Source organism: Tachypleus tridentatus, chromosome 13 (assembly GCF_004210375.1).
Source record: "Tachypleus tridentatus isolate NWPU-2018 chromosome 13, ASM421037v1, whole genome shotgun sequence".
In the NCBI taxonomy this organism is placed as follows: domain Eukaryota; kingdom Metazoa; phylum Arthropoda; class Merostomata; order Xiphosura; family Limulidae; genus Tachypleus; species Tachypleus tridentatus.
Genome location: NC_134837.1, coordinates 273871820 through 273894495, shown reverse-complemented (window position 1 = coordinate 273894495; position 22676 = coordinate 273871820). Strand labels below are relative to the sequence as shown.

The 22676-nt window shown below is 35.0% G+C and overlaps 1 protein-coding gene across 6 annotated transcripts in view; it reads left to right on the top strand.

Moving 5' to 3' along the window:
- The first annotated feature begins 421 nt into the window (after window positions 1-421).
- The window catches only part of Zip48C (Zinc/iron regulated transporter-related protein 48C), a 52494-nt gene continuing 30239 nt past the window's right edge, over window positions 422-22676 (top strand). The window contains exons 1-3 of one of the 6 annotated variants that reach the window (XM_076477953.1): window positions 422-775; window positions 2557-2595; window positions 14801-14959. In XM_076477953.1, coding sequence (XP_076334068.1) covers window positions 668-775; window positions 2557-2595; window positions 14801-14959 — 306 coding nt within the window. In that variant the 5' untranslated portion in view covers window positions 422-667. Of the gene's footprint in view, window positions 776-943; window positions 1321-2556; window positions 2596-14800; window positions 14960-22676 lie in introns of those variants that run through there. The other 5 variants (XM_076477951.1, XM_076477956.1, XM_076477954.1 and 2 more) reach the window with 5 other exon arrangements.

Sequence of the window (22676 nt, the reverse complement as noted above, 5' to 3'; positions counted from 1 at the left end):
ATAATATTGTAATGAAAAGTTATTGTGATGAAATTGGTCATATCTCTTGGTACTGGTAACGAAATAATAAGTAACAATTTGAAACTGAAGGCTCACGAGCTAAATTCGTAAACCACATTTCGAAATTAACAAATTTTTGGCTGACACAGATCCACAGCCTCTATGATATATTTAAATATGTTAATTGAAATAATGATGTCCACAACCATCCTCTACAAAAGATTACTGCTTTGCTTGGTCCATCTCAACATTCGAATTTATTTCGCACTTCTATATAGTTATTTTGGCAAATTACACTAATCACGTATTCTGATGATGAACTTAAGCGAAATTATCTTGTATGACCTATTTATATGGATCCAATTGTGAAATAAAACGATGCATTGTGTGTGTAAAATACGTTGCGTTTATCAAAGCTCTATTCTACAAGATGGCGCTACGAACATTGCAACAATAATTTTGAATTTAATAATACGTAATACCAATTACTAACATTATAGATTTGTTGAGAAAGCCTTGAATTTGTTTATACTAATCTGAACATTGACTATTATCAATCTCAGTATTGAGAGCTATTTACTTAGTGTTATTCATGTATCATGATATTTTATTCCGGTATAATTGTATCTGTTGGTTTGTAGGTATTTGTTGAATACTCACTCATAAAATGATAAAGAGCTTTTCACCGGTTCAACAAACTCTTTTAGGTACCTTTTTAACATGGGGTGTAACAGCTGCTGGTGCTTCTCTGGTGTTTGTTTTTGATTCGAAACAGGTAAGCTTAAGTGTAATCTAGATAAGATGATATAGGTCAAAATCGTAGAGAAGATGTGTGATTTGATATGCAACGTGTAACTTGCAAACAGTTATAGATATCTAAATTTAAGAATTAACTCTAAAATGAAAATGTTTTTTGCTTTGCGTTTTTCAGTGGTGCAATTGTTATAAATGTGGAGTGTAATAACTATTTCAACTAAAGCAAAGTGCGAGTAAGCGCATACATCCTTCACTCAGCGTTGATCGTATTTGACTTAAAATGAGAAAATTAATCCATATACCTGTCGTTTTCAACGGACACGGACCATTTCTAGCAGGAGAATGCGGAATGATATTCTACACATTTTTTGAAGTTTCATCAAAATTCTGTCGTTTTTAACTGAGTCATACAGCAAAAAATAGTGTGAAGAATTGGTCACCATGTTAACAGATAGGAATTGCTTTGGATTTTTGTGACTTTGATCGTCTGAAAACTAATCAGTTAAAAATATTGCTGACAAACAAAGGTGGAAACGTAACCTCTGTCCATTTTTGGTGATGGTGGTGAGTAATGACAACATTAAGTGGTAAAAAGTTATTTAGATGTTTAGAAAAGAAGGAAAATTTTCAAACATCAAAATCAGAGTGAGAAACAGATAGGTTGTCATTCAAGTACCAAAACTTAACTAATACTTTGTATAATATGCACACCATTACAAAAGTTAAATTTAAAATTAAACTTTGCAGTCAGAGTATTTACTTGAATAAACAAAAAGTGAAGAATAGCTTAAAACGTCTCGTTGCCATTGGACAGTTTTAATGCATTAGCAAATATGCTATAATATGGCACATGCAGGCCTTATAGAGTTGCTACTGTTATCATAGGTTCTGCAGGTTCTAGTACTTTTTTTACATGTGGGTTAAAGATAACAGCAGGTAGTGGAGTGTAAGTGGAGGTTATAGCACTTGTTACAGTGAGATTATATGGTACATAGTGGTAATACATGTTACTGATATATATATATATATACATAAAGTTTAATATAGGAGGTGAACTATGTGATGGCTATTGACACTTGTGTTATGAATACTAGATCAAGGTAATATACTAATTACAGGTGCATCTCAATTGATGTTGGATGTAGCTGGTGTAGTAACTGCTACATTCTAATTATGTAATACATGTTAGACCAGTACACTGCCTATATAACAGTGGACCTTGGATGTAGTTAGTGTAGTAGTTGTTACATTCTGATTATATAATGCATGTTGGACCAGTACACTGCCTATACAACAGTGGACCTTGGATGTAGCTGGTGTAGTAGTTGTTACATTCTAATTATGTGATACATGTTAGACATATATACTGCCTATATAACAGTGGACCTTGGATGTAGTCAGTGTAGTAGCTGTTACATTCTGATTATATAATGCATGTTAGACATGTACACTGCCTGTATAACAGTGGCCCTTGGATGTAGCTGGTGTAGTAGTTGTTACATTCTGATTATGTAATACATGTTAGACATGTAAACTGCTTATATAACAGTGGACCTTGGATGTAGTCAGTTTAGTTACTGCGATGTTTCAATTATGTGTTACATATTAGGAATATACACTGGCTGTGTAACAGTGGATGTTGAACATGGCCAGAATACTAGCTACTATGTTCTGAGCATGTATTACATATTAGATATTATGTAGTAATTATTGCTGTATGCTGGTTTTAAAATAGTTGTTATCTATAGAATTTTTATTAAGAAATATAATAGGTTTTTGGTGGTTTTTTTCAATACTTAGAGAAAAGTTTTGGATGGAAGTCTGGGTTTTGCAGCAGGGTAAGTATAACATAGCTATGATGTTATAGAAATGTAATTGTACTTGTGTTCTAATACCAGAAGTGATTTAATTTTCTAAATATAAAAAGCAAGATAAGAATAAATTGGGAAGGTTAAAGAATGATAACTCTCCTGGGTCAGATGGTATTTTTAAAGAATGATAACTCTCCTGGGTCAGATGATATTTTTAAAGAATGATAAATCTCCTGGGTCAGATGATATTTTTAAAGAATGATAACTCTCCTGGGTCAGATGATATTTTTAAAGAATTATAACATTCCTGGGTCAGATGATATTTTTAAAGAATGGTAATGCTCCTGGGTCAGATGATATTTTTAAAGAATGGTAATGCTCCTGGTTCAGATGATAACACTTCTGGGTCAGATGATATTTTTAAAGAATGATAACATTCCTGGGTCAGATGATATTTTTAAAGAATAACACTCCTGGGTCAGATGGTATTTTTAAAGAATAATAATGCTCCTGGGTCAGATGATATTTTTAAAGAATTATAACATTCCTGGGTCAGATGATATTTTTAAAGAATGATAATGCTCCTGGGTCAGATGATATTTTTAAAGAATGATAACATTCCTGGGTCAGATGGTATTTTTAAAGAATGATAATGCTCCTGGGTCAGATGGTAATTTTAAAGAATAACACTCCTGGGTCAGATGATATTTTTAAAGAATGATAACGCTCCTGGGTCAGATGATATTTTTAAAGAATGATAACACTACTGGGTCAGATGATATTTTTAAAGAATGATAACATTCGTGGGTCAGATGATATTTTTAAAGAATGATAACACTTCTGGGTCAGATGATATTATTAAAGAATGATAACGCTCCTGGGTCAGATGATATTTTTAAAGAATGGTAATGCTCCTGGGTCAGATGATATTTTTAAAGAATGGTAATGCTCCTGGTTCAGATGATAACATTCCTGGGTCAGATGGTATTTTTAAAGAATAGTAATGCTCCTGGTTCAGATGATAACACTTCTGGGTCAGATGATATTTTTAAAGAATAACACTCCTGGGTCAGATGATATTTTTAAAGAATGATAAGGATCCTGGGTCAGATAGTATTTTCCCAAGGGTTTTGAAGAAGGTTAAGGATTGGATTTAGCAATTTACTACTATTTTTATTAGTTCCTGAATACCAGATATTTGCTAGAGGAGTTGAAGTTAACTAATATCACTCCTCTTTTAAAGGGAAGTGTTAAAAATTGTCCCAGTAATTATAGACTTATTAGTCTTACATCAGTGAGAATATAAGAGTGGATGGATGTAAGAAAGCAGAAGGTTGTTACAAATGGAGTTTGGTGAAACTGGATTATTGTTACAAGTGGGATACCTTAGGGCTCAGTCTTAGGACTTTTGCTTGTTTTGATTTACATCAATGACATAGATGGAGGAATGGTCAATAAATTACTTAAACTTGCTGCTAATATGAATATCTTTGGTAGATGTGAAGAGGATACTGCTGATTCACAAAAGGATTTAGATCATTTGATAAGTTGGGTAAATAAGTGGTGGATGGGTTATAATTATAATAAATCCATGATATTACATGTGGGTTATTATTGTTTGAATTATAATTTGGATGAGAATAACCTTTATTGTGTTAAGAAATAAAGGGATCTAGGTGTAATGATTAATCAGTTTCTTAAGCCATCTAAGCAGTGTGCTGTTGCTAGTGGTAAGGCAAATAGGATTTTATGTTGTATCTATAGAAATACTGGATGTAAGTTTAAATAAATAATAATTTCATTGTGTAGGTTACTGGTTGAGCCACATTCAGAATATTGTGTTCATTCTTATGCTACAATAAGCAGTTTGCAAAGAATATCCTGGGTAGAATAATCTAATTCTTTTCTCCATATTTACACCACAGACTATTCTATCCACATGCTTTGTCGGAGAATCACCTGTAACTATAACTAACATTCACACCTTTATCTGTTCCTTTTATTGTCCTTCCATCCAATAGTTGCTATTCTGCACAAGTCCATCCATCAGCAATGGCACATTGTTTAGATGGGTTAAGATTAATCAACAAGTATGCCAAGAACCTTTTTTTTTTCCTTATTAGAATTATACTCATGGTTCAAATAATGATATCCCACAGGCATTTACTGTAAAAGCTATCTACCATTTATGCACACAACTTACCAACTATTTTAAATCATTTTGGCAAGAAGCTGTTTCTTCAGCACAGTCGACAACAACAGAAGACCTTAATATTGTTAGCAAATTTATCAACCATTCCATTGCCAGTATTATTCCTGTAAAATGAGAAGATCCTAACACTGAGCTCTGAGGTTTGTGTGATACTAATCCAGTTTTATTAAGCTTCACTTATAACAGACTATTGTTTTCTTCCTTTAGCAATTTTTCTATTCAATGAACCATCCTATATCCCACATCTAAAAATAATTTTCTGACAAGATTTTTATGTGACATATAATGAAATGTTTCCTGAAAACCTAAATATATCAAATCCACATTTTTTCATGAACAGTAACATCTTCAAAAAATATTAAAAGATTAGTAAGGCAAGATCTTCCCCAGTGAAGCAATACTGATTATCCAAACAAAATTTTTTAAACTTTGGTGAATGACTTTGCAAGGCATCTTTTAGCACTTTCTACAACATTTTCAATCAGTGATAAAAGACTAGTAAGCCCAATAGTTATTGTAATAATTTCTTCATTTCTCTTGAAAAGAAGAGTAACATTAGCCAACTTCCAATCTTCTGGTGCCTACCAGAAGTTCAAGGAATTAGTAAAATAGTAGCAGTTGTCTCTCATATTAATGTTAAGGAGTGATCCTTAACATTCTCCAAAATCCTTTGGGAAATATCTGTTCTATGGGCTGGCTTTATTATTCATTAAATTTTTCAATTTTTTCCAAAAGCACAGTGATCATCTTATTTCCTTTGTCAGTATTAATTTAAGAAAAATTAGAATTTGATAATCCATCAAATCATATAATCACCAAATATGAGCTTTCCTTTATCATCCCTCAAATGTCAACTCCCATCCTAACAAATTGCTAACTCTTAAAGTATTTAAAGATATTCTTACTACTAATTCTCAAATTGTCAGCCAACTGTATTTATTTTTTTACAATATGAGTGGTGTTTTGAGCCTTTTTTTTCTGTATAGTTTTTGAGATTTCCCAGTTTTTGACAAATTCTCTTGATTTTTATAATTCTATAAATCTCCCATCATAACATTCAGTTTAAACTTCTTAAATGTATAATGTTTTTTTTTTTAATTTTGTCTTATATATACTTTATGAACCAATATGTTTCATTACTTCACTCATAATACCTAATCTGTAAGGACCATGCCTGTTTGGAAAATTTAAATTTATTTTCCACTTTAACACATTATATCTGGTTATTCAGTTCATTAATTTACCTACTTCACAAAAGATATCTCTTGTCACATATATTCAGAATTGCACCCTAATGGATCAGTGGCAAGTCTTAAGGCTAATATAGATAAAAACTAGTAGCCTATTGTATAAGTTTGTGCTTGACTGCAAACAAATGGAAACCTTTCAGAATTTGCTTTTTTATATATCTTACTTTCACTGGCTCTTTGGTGTGGATTCCTGTACGTGATGAGAGGACTTCCCAGGGAAGGTTTTATACTTACAGTTCACCTCCTCTGGGATCTAAACATCCACCTTGTGTTTGCCGTGCGTGGCAACCCGTGATAGGGAGGAGAGGATCCTGGTGGTTGAAGGGTCCAACCCTAGCACACCATTTTGGCCTTGGGGTGGCCTCCGTTGGATCAGTCGGCTGGTCATTACTTGGCTACGGTCAACCAAGTACCAGTGTTGGATGTTCTCAACAGGTGTTGTGGACATTATTTCTGATGCTGGTGTTTGGTTATGGTGCTCACAAAACCCTGGCATTGCTGCAGTGTCCTTGTTTGACACTGTAGGGCTCCATGACAGGTGGGTTCAGTGGGCACCAAAATTTCCCTCTCTTTATTATTGATTCTCCAATTAAAATCTTAATAAAGTAGTGAAAAACCATCTATAGGTGAATGAACCACATCTTGAAGATTTTGAGTAGCAATCCTCATCATCTTTACCACCTATTGTACCCCATTTTCTTATATTGCATTCACTTCCAGACAAACCTTTGGGGCAAATGTCTCCCTTTTTTATTCAGAAGGGACTAGAGGGACTTGCTGGCTCTCCAAAGTCAGTGAAGGAGCTTCGATCTGGTGCCATATTGGTAGAAACATCCACATCTCAATGCAGTGAACTCCTCTTGCATTCAAAGACAATTGAGGATATACCTATTGAGGTTACATGTTATACTACTTTGAATTCATCACAATGAGTTATTGTTGAGAGGGATTTGAAGAACATCCCAGAGTCCGAGATTCTTGCTGGTTTCTCCACCCAAGGAGTTTCTGCAGTGAGGCATATAACCACTTGCAAAGATGGAATTATGGTACTGACCAATGTCCTCATTCTCACATTTACATCACCATGTCCACCTGCCTCCATCAAGGCAGGTTATCTTAATTGCAGAATACAGCCAAACATTCCAAACCCTTTCCAATGTTTCCAGTGTTAACGGTTCAATCACTTGAATACATCATGTCATGGTTCCTTGATGCGTGCTCATTGCAGTGGCAAGGACAATAATGCCTATGAGTGTAAAACAGACCCTCACTGCGTTAATTGTAATGGCTCTTACAGGTGCATTATTTGAAAATGATTCATAACATTACTTACCCCGAGGCTCGAAAGTTGCTGTACCCAACTTAATCTCAGACGTATGCTGCTGTACTTCGTTCCACTACTACAGTGGGAGTGCAGAGAGATCTCTGTGCCTCCAAAAGAATCATTTTCAAACCAAATGAAACATCTATTGACCTCCATGGCATTTCCTTGGATCCATCTTCTTCTCCCACCCCAAGATGCAAAACAATCATTCATTCATGTCCTCAGTCTCTGGAATCCCCTTCCAACAGCAAAGACCTGCCCAATCAACCTAGGGCAGGATCCATGGAGGTTGATAGACCTCCCCTCCCTTGAATGAGGACAGTAAGGAAAAAGGATGTGGTCGTAAACAGAAGGGTTTTCCACCCAGTTCGCATACACGTTTGGGTTGAGAAAATATTTTTCGTATAGGAGCAAACAACGTTTCGACCTTCTTCGGTCATTCTTCAGGTTCACAAAGAAAGAAAGAGGTATCTGACCAGAAATTGACCACATGTTTGGAAGGGTTTGTGTAACTGAGTGTTGGAATGTAGAGGACGGTGTTAGATGTTTGAATATATAATTTTATGTTACTTATTTTATTATTTTTAATATAGGTATAAAGGTGTTCCTTTGTATTGGTTTATTTTGGGTTTAAGTTGTTGTATAAGTAAGGCTTCTTTAATTTTGTGTTTGTTTATGTTTGTTTCTTTATTTAGTATTTGAGTGTTTTCTATGGTTTGTTGTGTTTATTTGACTTGCAGTGTTCGAAAACATGTGACGGTGACTTTTTGTGTTCTTTGAATCTGGTTTCCATTTTCCTACTTGTTTCTCCAATATAGAAGTAGTGGCAGTTATTACATTGTATTTTATAAATAATGTTGATGTGGTGTTTGTCAGTGTAGTTTTTACATTGTATAGACCTCAGTTTTGTGCCTGGTTTTTGAATAAATTTGGTATTAACTGGAATGTCATATTTTGTTACTAGTTTTTGCTAAATGTTGGTTATTTTTCTGCTGATGTCGGGAATATATGGTATGCAACAGTATATGGTTTTGTGATTTTTTGATTCGTGAGATATATTTACTTTTGTTGGTTGATTTTGCTTTCTGTCTAGGTGTGTGCGTATGATGTTTTCTAAGGTTTGTGGAGGACACTTATTGATGTTGATGAAGTATTGTTTTATTTTGTCTAATTCATCATTAATTTTATCTGGTGAGCATACTTTTATGGCTGTGTTTATTTGGTTTTTTTAGTATATTGAGTTTTTGTTTTGTTTCATGTGCTGAGTCCCAAGGAATGTGTAGTCCAATATGGGTGATTTTTCGGTGGATTTCTGTTTTAAATTGCGTGTCGGTTCTTGTAATTTTGAGGTTAAGAAATGATATTTGATTGCTTTCTTCCTGTTCACATGTGAAGTTAATGTTGGGATGTACAGAGTTAATGTGATTGAAAAAATTAAGTGTGTGTTCTGTAGATCTGAATCCTGCACAGCCGTGCCATTTACATATCTGTACCAGTATAGTGGTGGATGTAATGCTGTGTTAATTGCTTGTGTTTCAACTTGTGTCATAAAAATATTGGCTAGAACTGGTGATACTGGGTTGCCCATGCTTAGGCCATTTGTTTGTATATAGTTGTTGTTGTTGAACATGAAGTTTGTCTTTATCATGGTGAATTCTAGGAGGGTTGCTAATTGGTTGCTGGGAATGTCTATAGATGGGTTAGGGTCTTGGATATAGAGTTCTAAGGCTATCTTGGAGGCTTCAGTGGTTGGAACTTCTGTAAAGAGGGATATAACATCGAAACTGGCCATTAAAGCTTTATGATTAAGTTGATTTAGATTAGACTTGAAATTAAAAGAGTCTTTGATGAATGAGCTGGCTGATGTTACATATTTGGAGAATGCCCATGCTATGTATTTACCAAGATTGTAATTAAACGATTCATATGTTGACATTATTTGTCGTAGTGGACAATCTGGTTTATGAGGTTTGGAGATGCTGTATATTTGTGGTGTGCGTGAGTCGGTTTTACGTAGGTAGGAATAAGGTGTTTGTAAAATTGTGTTGGCTTTTTTCATTTGTAATAGCAATTTGTTTAGTTGCGTTTCGTGTGTCTTTGTTAGATTTGTGTGTATTGGTTTAAATTTGTTAGTGTCTGATAGGATGTTCTTCATTTTTTGGATGTATTCATTTGTGTTCATTATGACTATAGCGTTACCTTTATCTGCTTTTAGAATTTTTATGTTTTTGTCTTGTTTTAGGTTCTTAATGGAATTAATGTCTCTTTTTGTAAGATTGTTTTTTAGCTTTCTGTTTTGTGAGAAAAGTCTTTGAAAAAATCATTTGAGATGCTGTTTTTAGGTGTTTCTGGAAAATATAAATTTTTAATTTTTCCTGGGACGTTTGGCTGTTAGATGTCAATAAAATTGTCTAAGTTGTCTTCTTTCTGTTGGTTGTTTTCTTGTTTTTGTTTTTTGTAGAAAGTATCACAAGTCTCCTGGCTAGATCTTCTAAACATGTTTTGATTTCTAAGGTTGGAATGTACTTAGGTGCTATTGTGAAGTTGAGTCCTTTGTTAAGTAGATGTATCTCGTCTGTGTTTAATTGTTGGTCGGATCTGTTAATTATAAGGTTAGTTTTCGATTTGTCGTGATGTCTTTTCTGTTGTTTGCATCTTAGTTTTTCTAGTTTTTTGTTGTGGCAGATCTTTTTGTCTCTGTCATTCCTTGTGTTGATTTGGTTTATGTTTTTTTGTATAAGTCTGTAAATCTCTGGTGTAATGCAGCATGCCAGTTGATGGTCTAGGTTCATTTTTTGTTTTTGTAAGTCATGTAGTTCTTTGTATTTTGTGTTCAACATGGCTTTAAATTTATAGAAAAACTACTTGTAAGGATCCCAAGATTCCTTCAAACTACTGTCTAATTGCTTTGACGAGCTGTCTCTGTAAGACCTTAGAGTGGATGGTTAATGCTTGTCTTCTTTGGTTCCTCGAATCAAACAACCTCCTCTCACCCACCCAGTGTGGGTTTCAATGATAGTGCACCACCACGGACCACCTGATTCAACTTGAAACGTCAATCAGAGAAGCCTTTCTCAAACAACAACATCTTGTATCAATATTCTTTGACATTGAGAAGGCTTATGATACAACATGGAGATATGGCATTTTGAAGACCTCCATATATATGGATTACGTGGCCATTTGCCCATTTTTATTAAAAATGTTTTAATGGACAGGAGTTCCGAGTTCGTGTGGATTTGACATTTTCTTGTTCTTTTCTACAGGAACTTGGAGTCCCTTAGGGCTGTGTTTTGAGTGTCACACTTTTCAGTATAAAATTCACTGAACAACTCCCTCTTACTGTTGCAAGTGAGCTCTTTGTCGACGACTTTCACACCCCATGTCAGTCGTCGAACGTGAGGTATATTGAGCGGCAGCTACAGATTGCCCTCAATTGTTTACTGAAGTGGACCACAGCAAATGGCTTTACCGTTCTTCTCCCTAAAACCATTTGCATGCACTTTTGCCACCAATGGGGTATTCACCCTGATCATAAACTCTGTATCGGTGAAGTTGTACTGCCTGTGGTCCCTGAGACTAAATTCTTGGGACTTATCTTTGACCATAAGCTGACCTTTATACTACACATCAAGCAGCTACAGATCAAATGTACAAGAGCACTGAATATCTTTCGTGCCCTCTCCTACCACTTGGGGAGTGGATCGACGTTCTATGTTAAAGATATATCGTGCTCTTATTCAATCAAAACTAGATTATGGATCACTGGTCTATGGCTCTGCCAGACCATCGGCCTTAAAGATGCTGGACCCTATTCATCATCAAGGACTTTGGCTTTGCACTGGGGCTTTCTGCACTTCCCCAGTTCAGAGCTTTTACAGTCTCATGAACCTTCTTTGCACCTATGCCATTTGCAACTGTCTTTACTATATGCTTCAAAACTTTGTTCCTTACCACAGGATCCCACCTTGGGTTGTTTTCCTTCCTCAATGGGCCATGTGTTTTCAGACCAGACGGTCTACCATTGCTTTTTTTGGCTTTCGTATCTAGGTGCAATTCGATGAATTGGGTCTGTCCTCAGATAACATTGTTGTATCCACTGGTCAGCCCATCCCACCATGGCTTCTTACAGTCCCCAATTGTGACCTATCTTTAACTCATCTGAGAAAAGTAGACACTCCTGATTGGAAATACTGTCTGCTATTTTCTGAACATCTTTCGAACCATCCTTCCTCTCCTATTTATACAGATGGTTTGAAATCAGTTGACTGTGTGGGCTCTGCCATGGTTTGTTTTGGTTTGGTAGTTGCAAGAAGAATCCCTTTACAGCTTCTCTGTTCACTGCTGAACTGTATGCCATATCTCTTCCCCTGAATCACGTAGAAGCTAAGCAGTACTCCAACTGCACTATTTATACTGACTCGCTTAGTTCTCTACTGGCCCTGGTATCGCTTCACGTTGGTTCACACCCTGTTCTTTCCGATATTTAAAACCAACTGGCCCATTTCTGTTTAACATCTACTTATATCCAGTTTTTCTGGATACTGGGCCACGTTGGTATTTGCGAGAACGAGCTCACCGACACTGCAGCTAAGCCTATCTGCTCTGGCACTATCACCGTTATGCCTGTCCCATACATGGACTGTGGTCCTGTATTCAAGGCTCTGCTCCATGCCAGCTGGCAGTCGACTTGGAGTGAAAATGCGAAAACAAGCTTTTCCAAACAAAACCCTATATTGGACTTTGGCCATCTTGTTTCTGTAAGGATCAGAAAGGGGAAGTTGTCCTAACTAGACGACACATTGGTCACAATTTTCTTTTATCTGGAACTGATGCACCAATGTGTAGTTTGTGTAACACTCAGATCACAATAAGCCACATGTTACTTTCTTGTCATCATTACGACTCTCAACAACAGCACCATTTTAAGCATGTTCTGTCCCAAGGTTTGTCCACAATGTTAGACAGTGTTATTGGTGATGGTGACAATGTCCACCTTGGTAATGTTTTTAGTTTTCTAAAGGCCATTAATCTTTTTTAATGCCATTTAAGTTTTTTAATTTATACATTACACCTTTTTAATGTGGCTCCCTTTTGAAAATCTGAGTTCATCTAGTTCGATTTGAAATTAGAAACTGGCCGTAACATTAAATAACTCGAAACCAGGATTGGAAAGGCCAACTTCAGGTGACTAACGCTGTTGTTTGAACTGCCTGTTAGTCATCCTGGCAACTTATTATAATTTTGCCACACTTTTCATTCCACATCTTCCTCATTTTTGGTCTCCCATTCCTTATCCTTTAGCAGCAGCTGTAGATGCTCTCAGCCCAAACTTAAAGGGATATTACTTGTATGCATATCCTATTCATATTCTTCCCAAGGTGCTTTCATTGTTTTAGACCATTCCGTGTCATATGTTCTTAGTGGTTCAGTTTTGCTCAGAAATGGTTTTCACTTCTTCAACGGCTTTTGGTGTCTTCTCCTCTTCCTTTGCTTCTTATGCTCCATGTTAATGTCAATCAGACATGCATCATCCATCCATTCCAACCTTTCAGTTTTGCTTGTGGCTTTTATCTGGTCTCTCACCTGGTAATTCAGATTTTCCAGGCATATTGCCTCATTCATTGTTTGTCTTGTATGTCTTTCCTCCTTTGCAGTTTATCAGTATAAATGGCATATTTTACACTGGTGATCACTTAACTGGGAATGTCATCGTTCAGTATCTTTTTTGTCACAATTAACTGCATTTTTCACTTTGCCCTTCAGTTGGGGACTGTCAGTTTTTTATTGCCAGCTTTTGAGTGGCATTATCATGTACTTTTCAGTTTATTAATTTTGTGTCTGTTTTCCAGTCTCCAGTGTTGTTTTCGTTTTCTTTGTTTTCCCTTTGTATCCTACCCACTTTCAGTGTTATCCTACCCTCTCTCCCACATCTTCTGTTTGTACCTTTGTGTTCCTTGTATCACCTGTACCTCATATAATTAGCTTGCAGCTATCATGAATTTGTGGTCTGAGATTGATGCTTTCATTGTGCTCTATGACAGTTCCTATGTTCTTTTCTTCCCTAATTAATCATTTTTACCCAAGATGTCTACTACTAGGGAGGGTAATTCTCATTTTTTTCCCATGTTATTCTTCTTTATTTTACACTTTTATGTCCATTCTGATCATGACTGCCTTCTTTGTCTATTCGGGTTCTTGAATGGTATGTCACACATTGCTTTCTACTGTGGTTCATGTAACTAACTGTTTGTTTGTTCCATAAAATCCTTCCTTGACCCTGGACTTCTCCCCCATTACCCTTACAAGTTGGATTCACCAGTTAATTAGGTAGGTGTATTTCTCGTTTATGGCTGTGGAGTGTTGCCTTTTTAAGTATCTTGTCATGAAATCTGTCTCTGGCTGCCCATCATCAGGTCTGGTATGTGAACTACACCTCATACCCTTGTTTCACATTATTTACATCACATGGCTGTTCCTTGCTCACTGGGTTTTCATTTACCACCAGGTGCCTTCTTGTGCACCGTGGTGTCATTATGACTAGTGTGTGCCATATTATTTCATTATTTACAAGAGCCTTTTTGCTAGTGTATAGTGGTTGGAGTATGATACGTCATTTATGTCTAAACCTCAATTCACTAGATGTGGGACATTGTGGGATTGAGCACCTATATCTCGCTCTCCTAATTTCTAAGTTACTTGACCCCAAATGGTAGTACCTTATTTTCCTTATTTTTTATTTTACTTTTATTTTCATTATTTTTATTTTGAGTTATATTTATTTTTCATATTTTTGTGTTTATTTTTTTCTTATTTTTAACTTGGAAGAGCAGCCACCTTCTCACAACTGTCTGCAGACAGTGAAGGGTGATATAGATGTGAGACATTATGGACTTGATTAAGCACCTCACTCTCCTAATTTCTAATCTTCTTATGTGAGACTTGTGAAATGGAGGTTAAGATTGATAGATCGGTGTATCCCCACTGCAATGTGGGTCCTATTTCTGCAGTAACCTCTAAAACCTAAGACACCTTTTATAATCCCACAATGTAGCTTGTACCCGAGGATTTTTTTAAAAATATGCAGCATATTTTGTTTATGGCTTAAAAATTATCGTTATAACATATATTAAAAAAGAAAATGAAATTTATATCATAGGAAGACTAGTATCAATTTCACATAGTGTATCCAAACCTTACATTGAAAATATTACATAGAAAAACCACAACTACAAAACACACATGTATCTGGACACACATTCTTAAAGTTGGCATTCTGCTCCCCAGAATGATGTTTGAGCATAAATACCATGATGTTAAGGCATTACTGTTACTAGGCCAACCTAAATTATTGGTACAGCACCCATTCTCTACCCAAATAAGAATAATCAGGTCCTTAAATAGATTTTAATAAGGTATTCCAAACCTTCCATGTCTTTTTACATAGGTCATGATGGCAGCAAGTTTCTGGTCACTTCTGGAACCTGGACTAGAAATTGCCAAGTCTTCTCATAAGTATGGACAATATGCTGTTCTACCAATAATTTTAGGATTTATTCTAGGAGCTTTCTTCGTTTATGGAATGGACGTACTTATGCCTTATTTGGTGAATATTCACTATTACTAGAGAACGGTATTAGAAATTCTGTAAGTAGCAATGTAGTGTTTCCTTCTGATCTCATTTTCGAAAGACATTTTAAAGTTATTGCCAGGCTTGGGGCAGTTGATGTATAAAACCATGATCCTGTAAGTAAACTATAAAATAGTTTTAAAACTTGACATTACAACCAGTTGAATAAAAACTGAAACATTTTTTCTCTGAAACAATGTTATCAACATTATATACAAATTATTTATCTACAGTTATATTAAATATAACATTTTAACTTTTTTAAATGTCAAGCTATAATTTAAAGGTTCTAGTTACTTTTTATAAGAAAAAAACAACAACTAATTACCTGTAGTTATAGGCACTGGACATGGAATATAGTGTCATTGACATATTATTATATATTCTGTTATTTTTACTTTCACTCAAGTTCTTATATTTAACTAATGCTGGTTCTTATACCAGACTATTTAAACAAAAGAAAATTTCTAGCTTAATGTATAAGCTAATCATTTAGTACAATCATCTGATCTTGTGTTTAATTCCTACACTAACTGACCATATATTTAACTTTAAATCATGCAAAGTACATTTTACTGCAATGGTGATAACACTAAATACTTTGTTAACATTTCTTACATTAAACTTCAAGATCTTAGCTCACTTAGATAACATTCCACTACATAGGAATATCAGAACGATAAGTTCTTATTTATTATTATTAAGCTTTACACATAAACAATTAACTTCTCTAATCCTAGCTGTTAGAGGGCAGGACATTATAGTATTAAATTACATTATTATAGCAGTAAATATTGCTTAATTTTTATTCTGTCCCTTTTATTTTTTTTCAGTGCATGTGTTTATTCTTAACTGTTTGATTCATTTTAATTTTTATACTAAATATCACAGCTTTGTTTGTAGCTATAGTCATCTGGAAGTGTGTGTGCTTTGGTATTTAATTTTATTAACTCATCTACTACTCATCACAACTTTGTTTGTAGCTATAGTCATGTGGAAGTGTGTGTGCTTTGGTATTTAATTTTATTAACTCATCTACTACTCATCACGGCTTTGTTTGTAGCGATAGTCATCTGGAAGTGTGTGTGCTTTGGTATTTAATTTTATTAACTCATCTACTACTCATCACGGCTTTGTTTGTAGCTATAGTCATCTGGAAGTGTGTGTGCTTTGGTATTTAATTTTATTAACTCATCTACTACTCATCACAACTTTGTTTGTAGCTATAGTCATGTGGAAGTGTGTGTGCTTTGGTATTTAATTTTATTAACTCATCTACTACTCATCACAGCTTTGTTTGTAGCGATAGTCATCTGGAAGTGTGTGTGCTTTGGTATTTAATTTTATTAACTCATCTACTACTCATCACGGCTTTGTTTGTAGCTATAGTCATCTGGAAGTGTGTGTGCTTTGGTATTTAATTTTATCAACTCATCTACTACTCATCACAACTTTGTTTGTAGCTATAGTCATGTGGAAGTGTGTGTGCTTTGGTATTTAATTTTATTAACTCATCTACTACTCATCACAGCTTTGTTTGTAGCTATAGTCATCTGGAAGTGTGTGTGCTTTGGTATTTAATTTTATTAACTCATCTACTACTCATCACAACTTTGTTTGTAGCTATAGTCATCTGGAAGTGTGTGTGCTTTGGTATTTAATTTTATTAACTCATCTACTACTCATCACAACTTTGTTTGTAGCTATAGTCATCTGGAAGTGTGTGTGCTTTGGTATTTAATTTTATTAACTCATCTACTACTCATCACAACTTTGTTTGTAGCTATAGTCATCTGGAAGTGTGTGTGCTTTGGTATTTAATTTTATTAACTCATCTACTACTCATCACAACTTTGTTTGTAGCTATAGTCATGTGGAAGTGTGTGTGCTTTGGTATTTAATTTTATTAACTCATCTACTACTCATCACGGCTTTGTTTGTAGCTATAGTCATCTGGAAGTGTGTGTGCTTTGGTATTTAATTTTATTAACTCATCTACTACTCATCACAACTTTGTTTGTAGCTATAGTCATGTGGAAGTGTGTGTGCTTTGGTATTTAATTTTATTAACTCATCTACTACTCATCACAGCTTTGTTTGTAGCGATAGTCATCTGGAAGTGTGTGTGCTTTGGTATTTAATTTTATTAACTCATCTACTACTCATCACGGCTTTGTTTGTAGCTATAGTCATCTGGAAGTGTGTGTGCTTTGGTATTTAATTTTATTAACTCATCTACTACTCATCACGGTTTTGTTTGTAGCTATAGTCATCTGGAAGTGTGTGTGCTTTGGTATTTAATTTTATTAACTCATCTACTACTCATCACAACTTTGTTTGTAGCTATAGTCATCTGGAAGTGTGTGTGCTTTGGTATTTAATTTTATTAACTCATCTACTACTCATCACAACTTTGTTTGTAGCTATAGTCATGTGGAAGTGTGTGTGCTTTGGTATTTAATTTTATTAACTCATCTACTACTCATCACAACTTTGTTTGTAGCTATAGTCATGTGGAAGTGTGTGTGCTTTGGTATTTAATTTTATTAACTCATCTACTACTCATCACAACTTTGTTTGTAGCTATAGTCATGTGGAAGTGTGTGTGCTTTGGTATTTAATTTTATTAACTCATCTACTACTCATCACAACTTTGTTTGTAGCGATAGTCATCTGGAAGTGTGTGTGCTTTGGTATTTAATTTTATTAACTCATCTACTACTCATCACAACTTTGTTTGTAGCTATAGTCATCTGGAAGTGTGTGTGCTTTGGTATTTAATTTTATTAACTCATCTACTACTCATCACAACTTTGTTTGTAGCTATAGTCATCTGGAAGTGTGTGTGCTTTGGTATTTAATTTTATTAACTCATCTACTACTCATCACAACTTTGTTTGTAGCTATAGTCATCTGGAAGTGTGTGTGCTTTGGTATTTAATTTTATTAACTCATCTACTACTCATCACAACTTTGTTTGTAGCGATAGTCATCTGGAAGTGTGTGTGCTTTGGTATTTAATTTTATTAACTCATCTACTACTCATCACAACTTTGTTTGTAGCTATAGTCATGTGGAAGTGTGTGTGCTTTGGTATTTAATTTTATTAACTCATCTACTACTCATCACAACTTTGTTTGTAGCTATAGTCATCTGGAAGTGTGTGTGCTTTGGTATTTAATTTTATTAACTCATCTACTACTCATCACAACTTTGTTTGTAGCTATAGTCATGTGGAAGTGTGTGTGCTTTGGTATTTAATTTTATTAACTCATCTACTACTCATCACAACTTTGTTTGTAGCTATAGTCATCTGGAAGTGTGTGCGCTTTGGTATTTAATTTTATTAACTCATCTACTACTCATCACAGCTTTGTTTGTAGCTATAGTCATCTGGAAGTGTGTGTGCTTTGGTATTTAATTTTATTAACTCATCTACTACTCATCACAACTTTGTTTGTAGCTATAGTCATGTGGAAGTGTGTGTGCTTTGGTATTTAATTTTATTAACTCATCTACTACTCATCATGGTTTTGTTTGTAGCTATAGTCATGTGGAAGTGTGTGTGCTTTGGTATTTAATTTTATTGACTCATCTACTACTCATCACAACTTTGTTTGTAGCTATAGTCATGTGGAAGTGTGTGTGCTTTGGTATTTAATTTTATTAACTCATCTACTACTCATCACAACTTTGTTTGTAGCGATAGTCATCTGGAAGTGTGTGTGCTTTGGTATTTAATTTTATTAACTCATCTACTACTCATCACGGCTTTGTTTGTAGCTATAGTCATCTGGAAGTGTGTGTGCTTTGGTATTTAATTTTATTAACTCATCTACTACTCATCACGGCTTTGTTTGTAGCTATAGTCATCTGGAAGTGTGTGTGCTTTGGTATTTAATTTTATTAACTCATCTACTACTCATCACGGCTTTGTTTGTAGCTATAGTCATCTGGAAGTGTGTGTGCTTTGGTATTTAATTTTATTAACTCATCTACTACTCATCACGGCTTTGTTTGTAGCTATAGTCATCTGGAAGTGTGTGTGCTTTGGTATTTAATTTTATTAACTCATCTACTACTCATCATAACTTTGTTTGTAGCTATAGTCATGTGGAAGTGTGTGTGCTTTGGTATTTAATTTTATTAACTCATCTACTACTCATCACGGCTTTGTTTGTAGCTATAATCATCTGGAAGTGTGTGTGCTTTGGTATTTAATTTTATTAACTCATCTACTACTCATCACAACTTTGTTTGTAGCTATAGTCATCTGGAAGTGTGTGTGCTTTGGTATTTAATTTTATTAACTCATCTACTACTCATCACGGCTTTGTTTGTAGCGATAGTCATCTGGAAGTGTGTGTGCTTTGGTATTTAATTTTATTAACTCGTCTACTACTCATCACAGCTTTATTTACAGGTATAAGCACCTATGTTTGTGTAAGCTTGGATTTATATATCTGAATTGAGCTTAGTCTGTAATGAGGAAATGTAGTTAAAATTATTTTAATTAAAATAACAAATTATGATAATAATACCAAATAGTGAATAATCTCTTTATATTAAGATAATAAATCTAATAATGTACTTTTAATTGTTTACCTTTAGTAATATTGTTGTTGCAAAAGAATTAATAATGAAAGAAAAATGTCAGGACTTTTCTGTTTTTATACGGTACATTAGCTCCACTCACATAAATAGCTTTTCTTGTTCAATTCTGTCCCTTGTATGAAAACAAATCACATGTGCCACAAGCCTTCTATCTCCTCTCCATTGAAATTGACTAATTTCAATGTGTGTCATGCAACTTACCATGCATCAACATCTGCTTATAAAAATGCAATATACTATCATGATATAAGTGACTCCCTGTGTTCAGTTCTACCAAACTGTAACTTCTCATTCAGCCATTTTTCTCTTTTGGAACTCTTTTAAAGAAACATGATTTTAATAGTTTAGTTTTTGTATTGGGTTTTATTCATTATTATTTTTCTTTACATTACTTTACGTTACTTTACATTACATTACATTACTTTACATCTCTTTACATTTCTTTACATCACTTCACATTTCTTTACATTACTTTACATTTCTTTACATCACTTTACATTTCTTTACATTACTTGACATTTCTTTACATTACTTTACATTACTTTACATTATTTTACATCTCTTTACATTTCTTTACATCACTTTACATTTCTTTACATTACTTTACATTTCTTTACATCACTTTACATTTCTTTACATTACTTGACATTTCTTTACATTACATTACATTACTTTACATTACTTGGCTGCTTTCTCCTCATTCCATTTCACACCTTTATCCTCTTCCTGATCTGGATAGGCTTCTTTGTCCTGTACATGCTTTTCTCTGTTATATTGCCTGCATGGCTTCTGTGATGTACCTTTCTACCTCTTTCTTGCTTGGCAACTATTCTCTGTTCATATTCTTTTTCCTTTACCATTTGGGTTCAGTTTTCCATTTCATTGGCTTCTTCCTCCTGTACTTTGGTTTGAGTATCTTCTCACCCAGTTCTTACTTTTTAATTGGTATTTCATCTTCTTCATTCTTAAAGGTATGTCTTCAATCAGTCATGTGAACTACTCATGATATGTTTGGCTCTCACTGTTTTCCTTGAATCAAGGTTTTCCTTCTCTTTGGGATATTGTGTGCTGCCTGTAACCATTCTAGAATATTAGAATTCATTAAGATTATTGCTGGGTTAGTTTTTTCTTGTTTTTCTTTTTTAGCAGCCCTTTTTTTATTTGTTAATTTTCCAAGGTTTGGATCCTGCTCTGTGACAAGTGGTATCCTGACCATGTATTCTTTAACTGTTCAGATGCATTCTGTCAAGCCATGTTTACTTGCATAGTACAATTCTACAGCCATGCAACACTACAGAGATAATGCATTCCACAAGTTTGCTTGTTGGTTTACCCCTGTGATAAAATTGCTTCATAATTTTGCTAATCCCAGTTTATATTTACCCATGAACTACTTGGGTAAAGCAGAAGGGGATAGTTGCCCATCCCTGTCATGACTTGTACTGAATAAATCAGTATGGTCTAATTTTAAAAATAGGGTTTTATGGTCACCCATTGCACTGTCCCATGTGTTGTTGTTTCTCTGGGCTCTCCACCATGATTTATCCCTCTTTTCTACTAGTAAAGTTTGGGGGTTTTTCTCAACTTTTAAGCTTTTGGGGTGTTGGAGCATAGAGGTATCCTCTTCAATGGGTTAATGAAATACAAACAAAAAATGGAAATGATCATGAAATTATTTAGTTGAGAGTAGGGTTGCAGTGATTTGTTGGTGTAGATGAAGTGATATCCTCCAATATGAAACATAGAAACAAATGTGAGAGAGCAAGATTGCATTTCACTCCTTTGGTTGGGATCCTTCATCCTACCACCATGTGGATGCTGGTTCCCACTGACTGACTTTTGGATTTAGGAGAGAACCAATCAACATAAGTCCTCACATATGTATTACAGATGTCTGTAATTCTCTCTCATTTATACTCCATCAGTGTTTTGAGTCACAATAGAAGAAATTGTTGATTATTACAGTTCTTTCCCCTCTGCTATTTCTTGATGTTTCTTACTCTGAGGTTTTTAATTCACTTAAGTAATTCCAGTTAATTTCACTTTTGATGGAGATGGTTTTACATTATATAGCAATACCAGATGTTGAGTTCCTGGTTCAGTCTACCAAACTGTCGTATTCATATGTGCCCCATTCATGAGTCAGAGAGTTGTGTATTTTCTTTGGTCTTGTGAACTTGAGATGAAGATGGTATTATCCTCTTTCCTACCCCTGCCAGGTTGCTGGATTTTGCATTGTACTTGATTTGCCACCAATACGATCACATTTCCACCCCCACATGAATGTTGATTCCTGGTGTCTGAGTTTTGACTTGTATTTGACTTGCCACCAGTGTGATCCTCTTTCTACCCCCACATGAATGTTGATTCCTGGTGTCTGAGTTTTGACTTGTATTTGACTTGCCACCAGTATGATCCTCTTTCTACCCCCACATGAATGTTGATTCCTGGTGTCTGAGTTTTGACTTGCCACCAGTATCATCCTCTTTCCACCCCCACATAAATGTTGATTCCTGATGTCTGAGTTTTGACTTGTATTTGACTTGCCACCAGTATGATCCTCTTTCTACCCCCACATGAATGTTGATTCCTGGTGTCTGAATTTTGACTTGCCACCAGTATGATCATCTTTCCACCCCTACATGAATGTTGATTCCTGATGTCTGAGTTTTGACTTGTATTTGACTTGCCACCAGTATGATCCTCTTTCTACCCCCACATGAATGTTGATTCCTGGTGTCTGAGTTTTGACTTGCCACCAGTATCATCCTCTTTCCACCCCCACATAAATGTTGATTCCTGATGTCTGAGTTTTGACTTGTATTTGACTTGCCACCAGTATGATCCTCTTTCTACCCCCACATGAATGTTGATTCCTGGTGTCTGAGTTTTGACTTGCCACCAGTATGATCATCTTTCCACCCCTACATGAATGTTGATTCCTGATGTCTGAGTTTTGACTTGTATTTGACTTGCCACCAGTATGATCCTCTTTCTACCCCCACATGAATGTTGATTCCTGGTGTCTGAGTTTTGACTTGCCACCAGTATGATTCTCTTTCCACCCCCACATGAATGT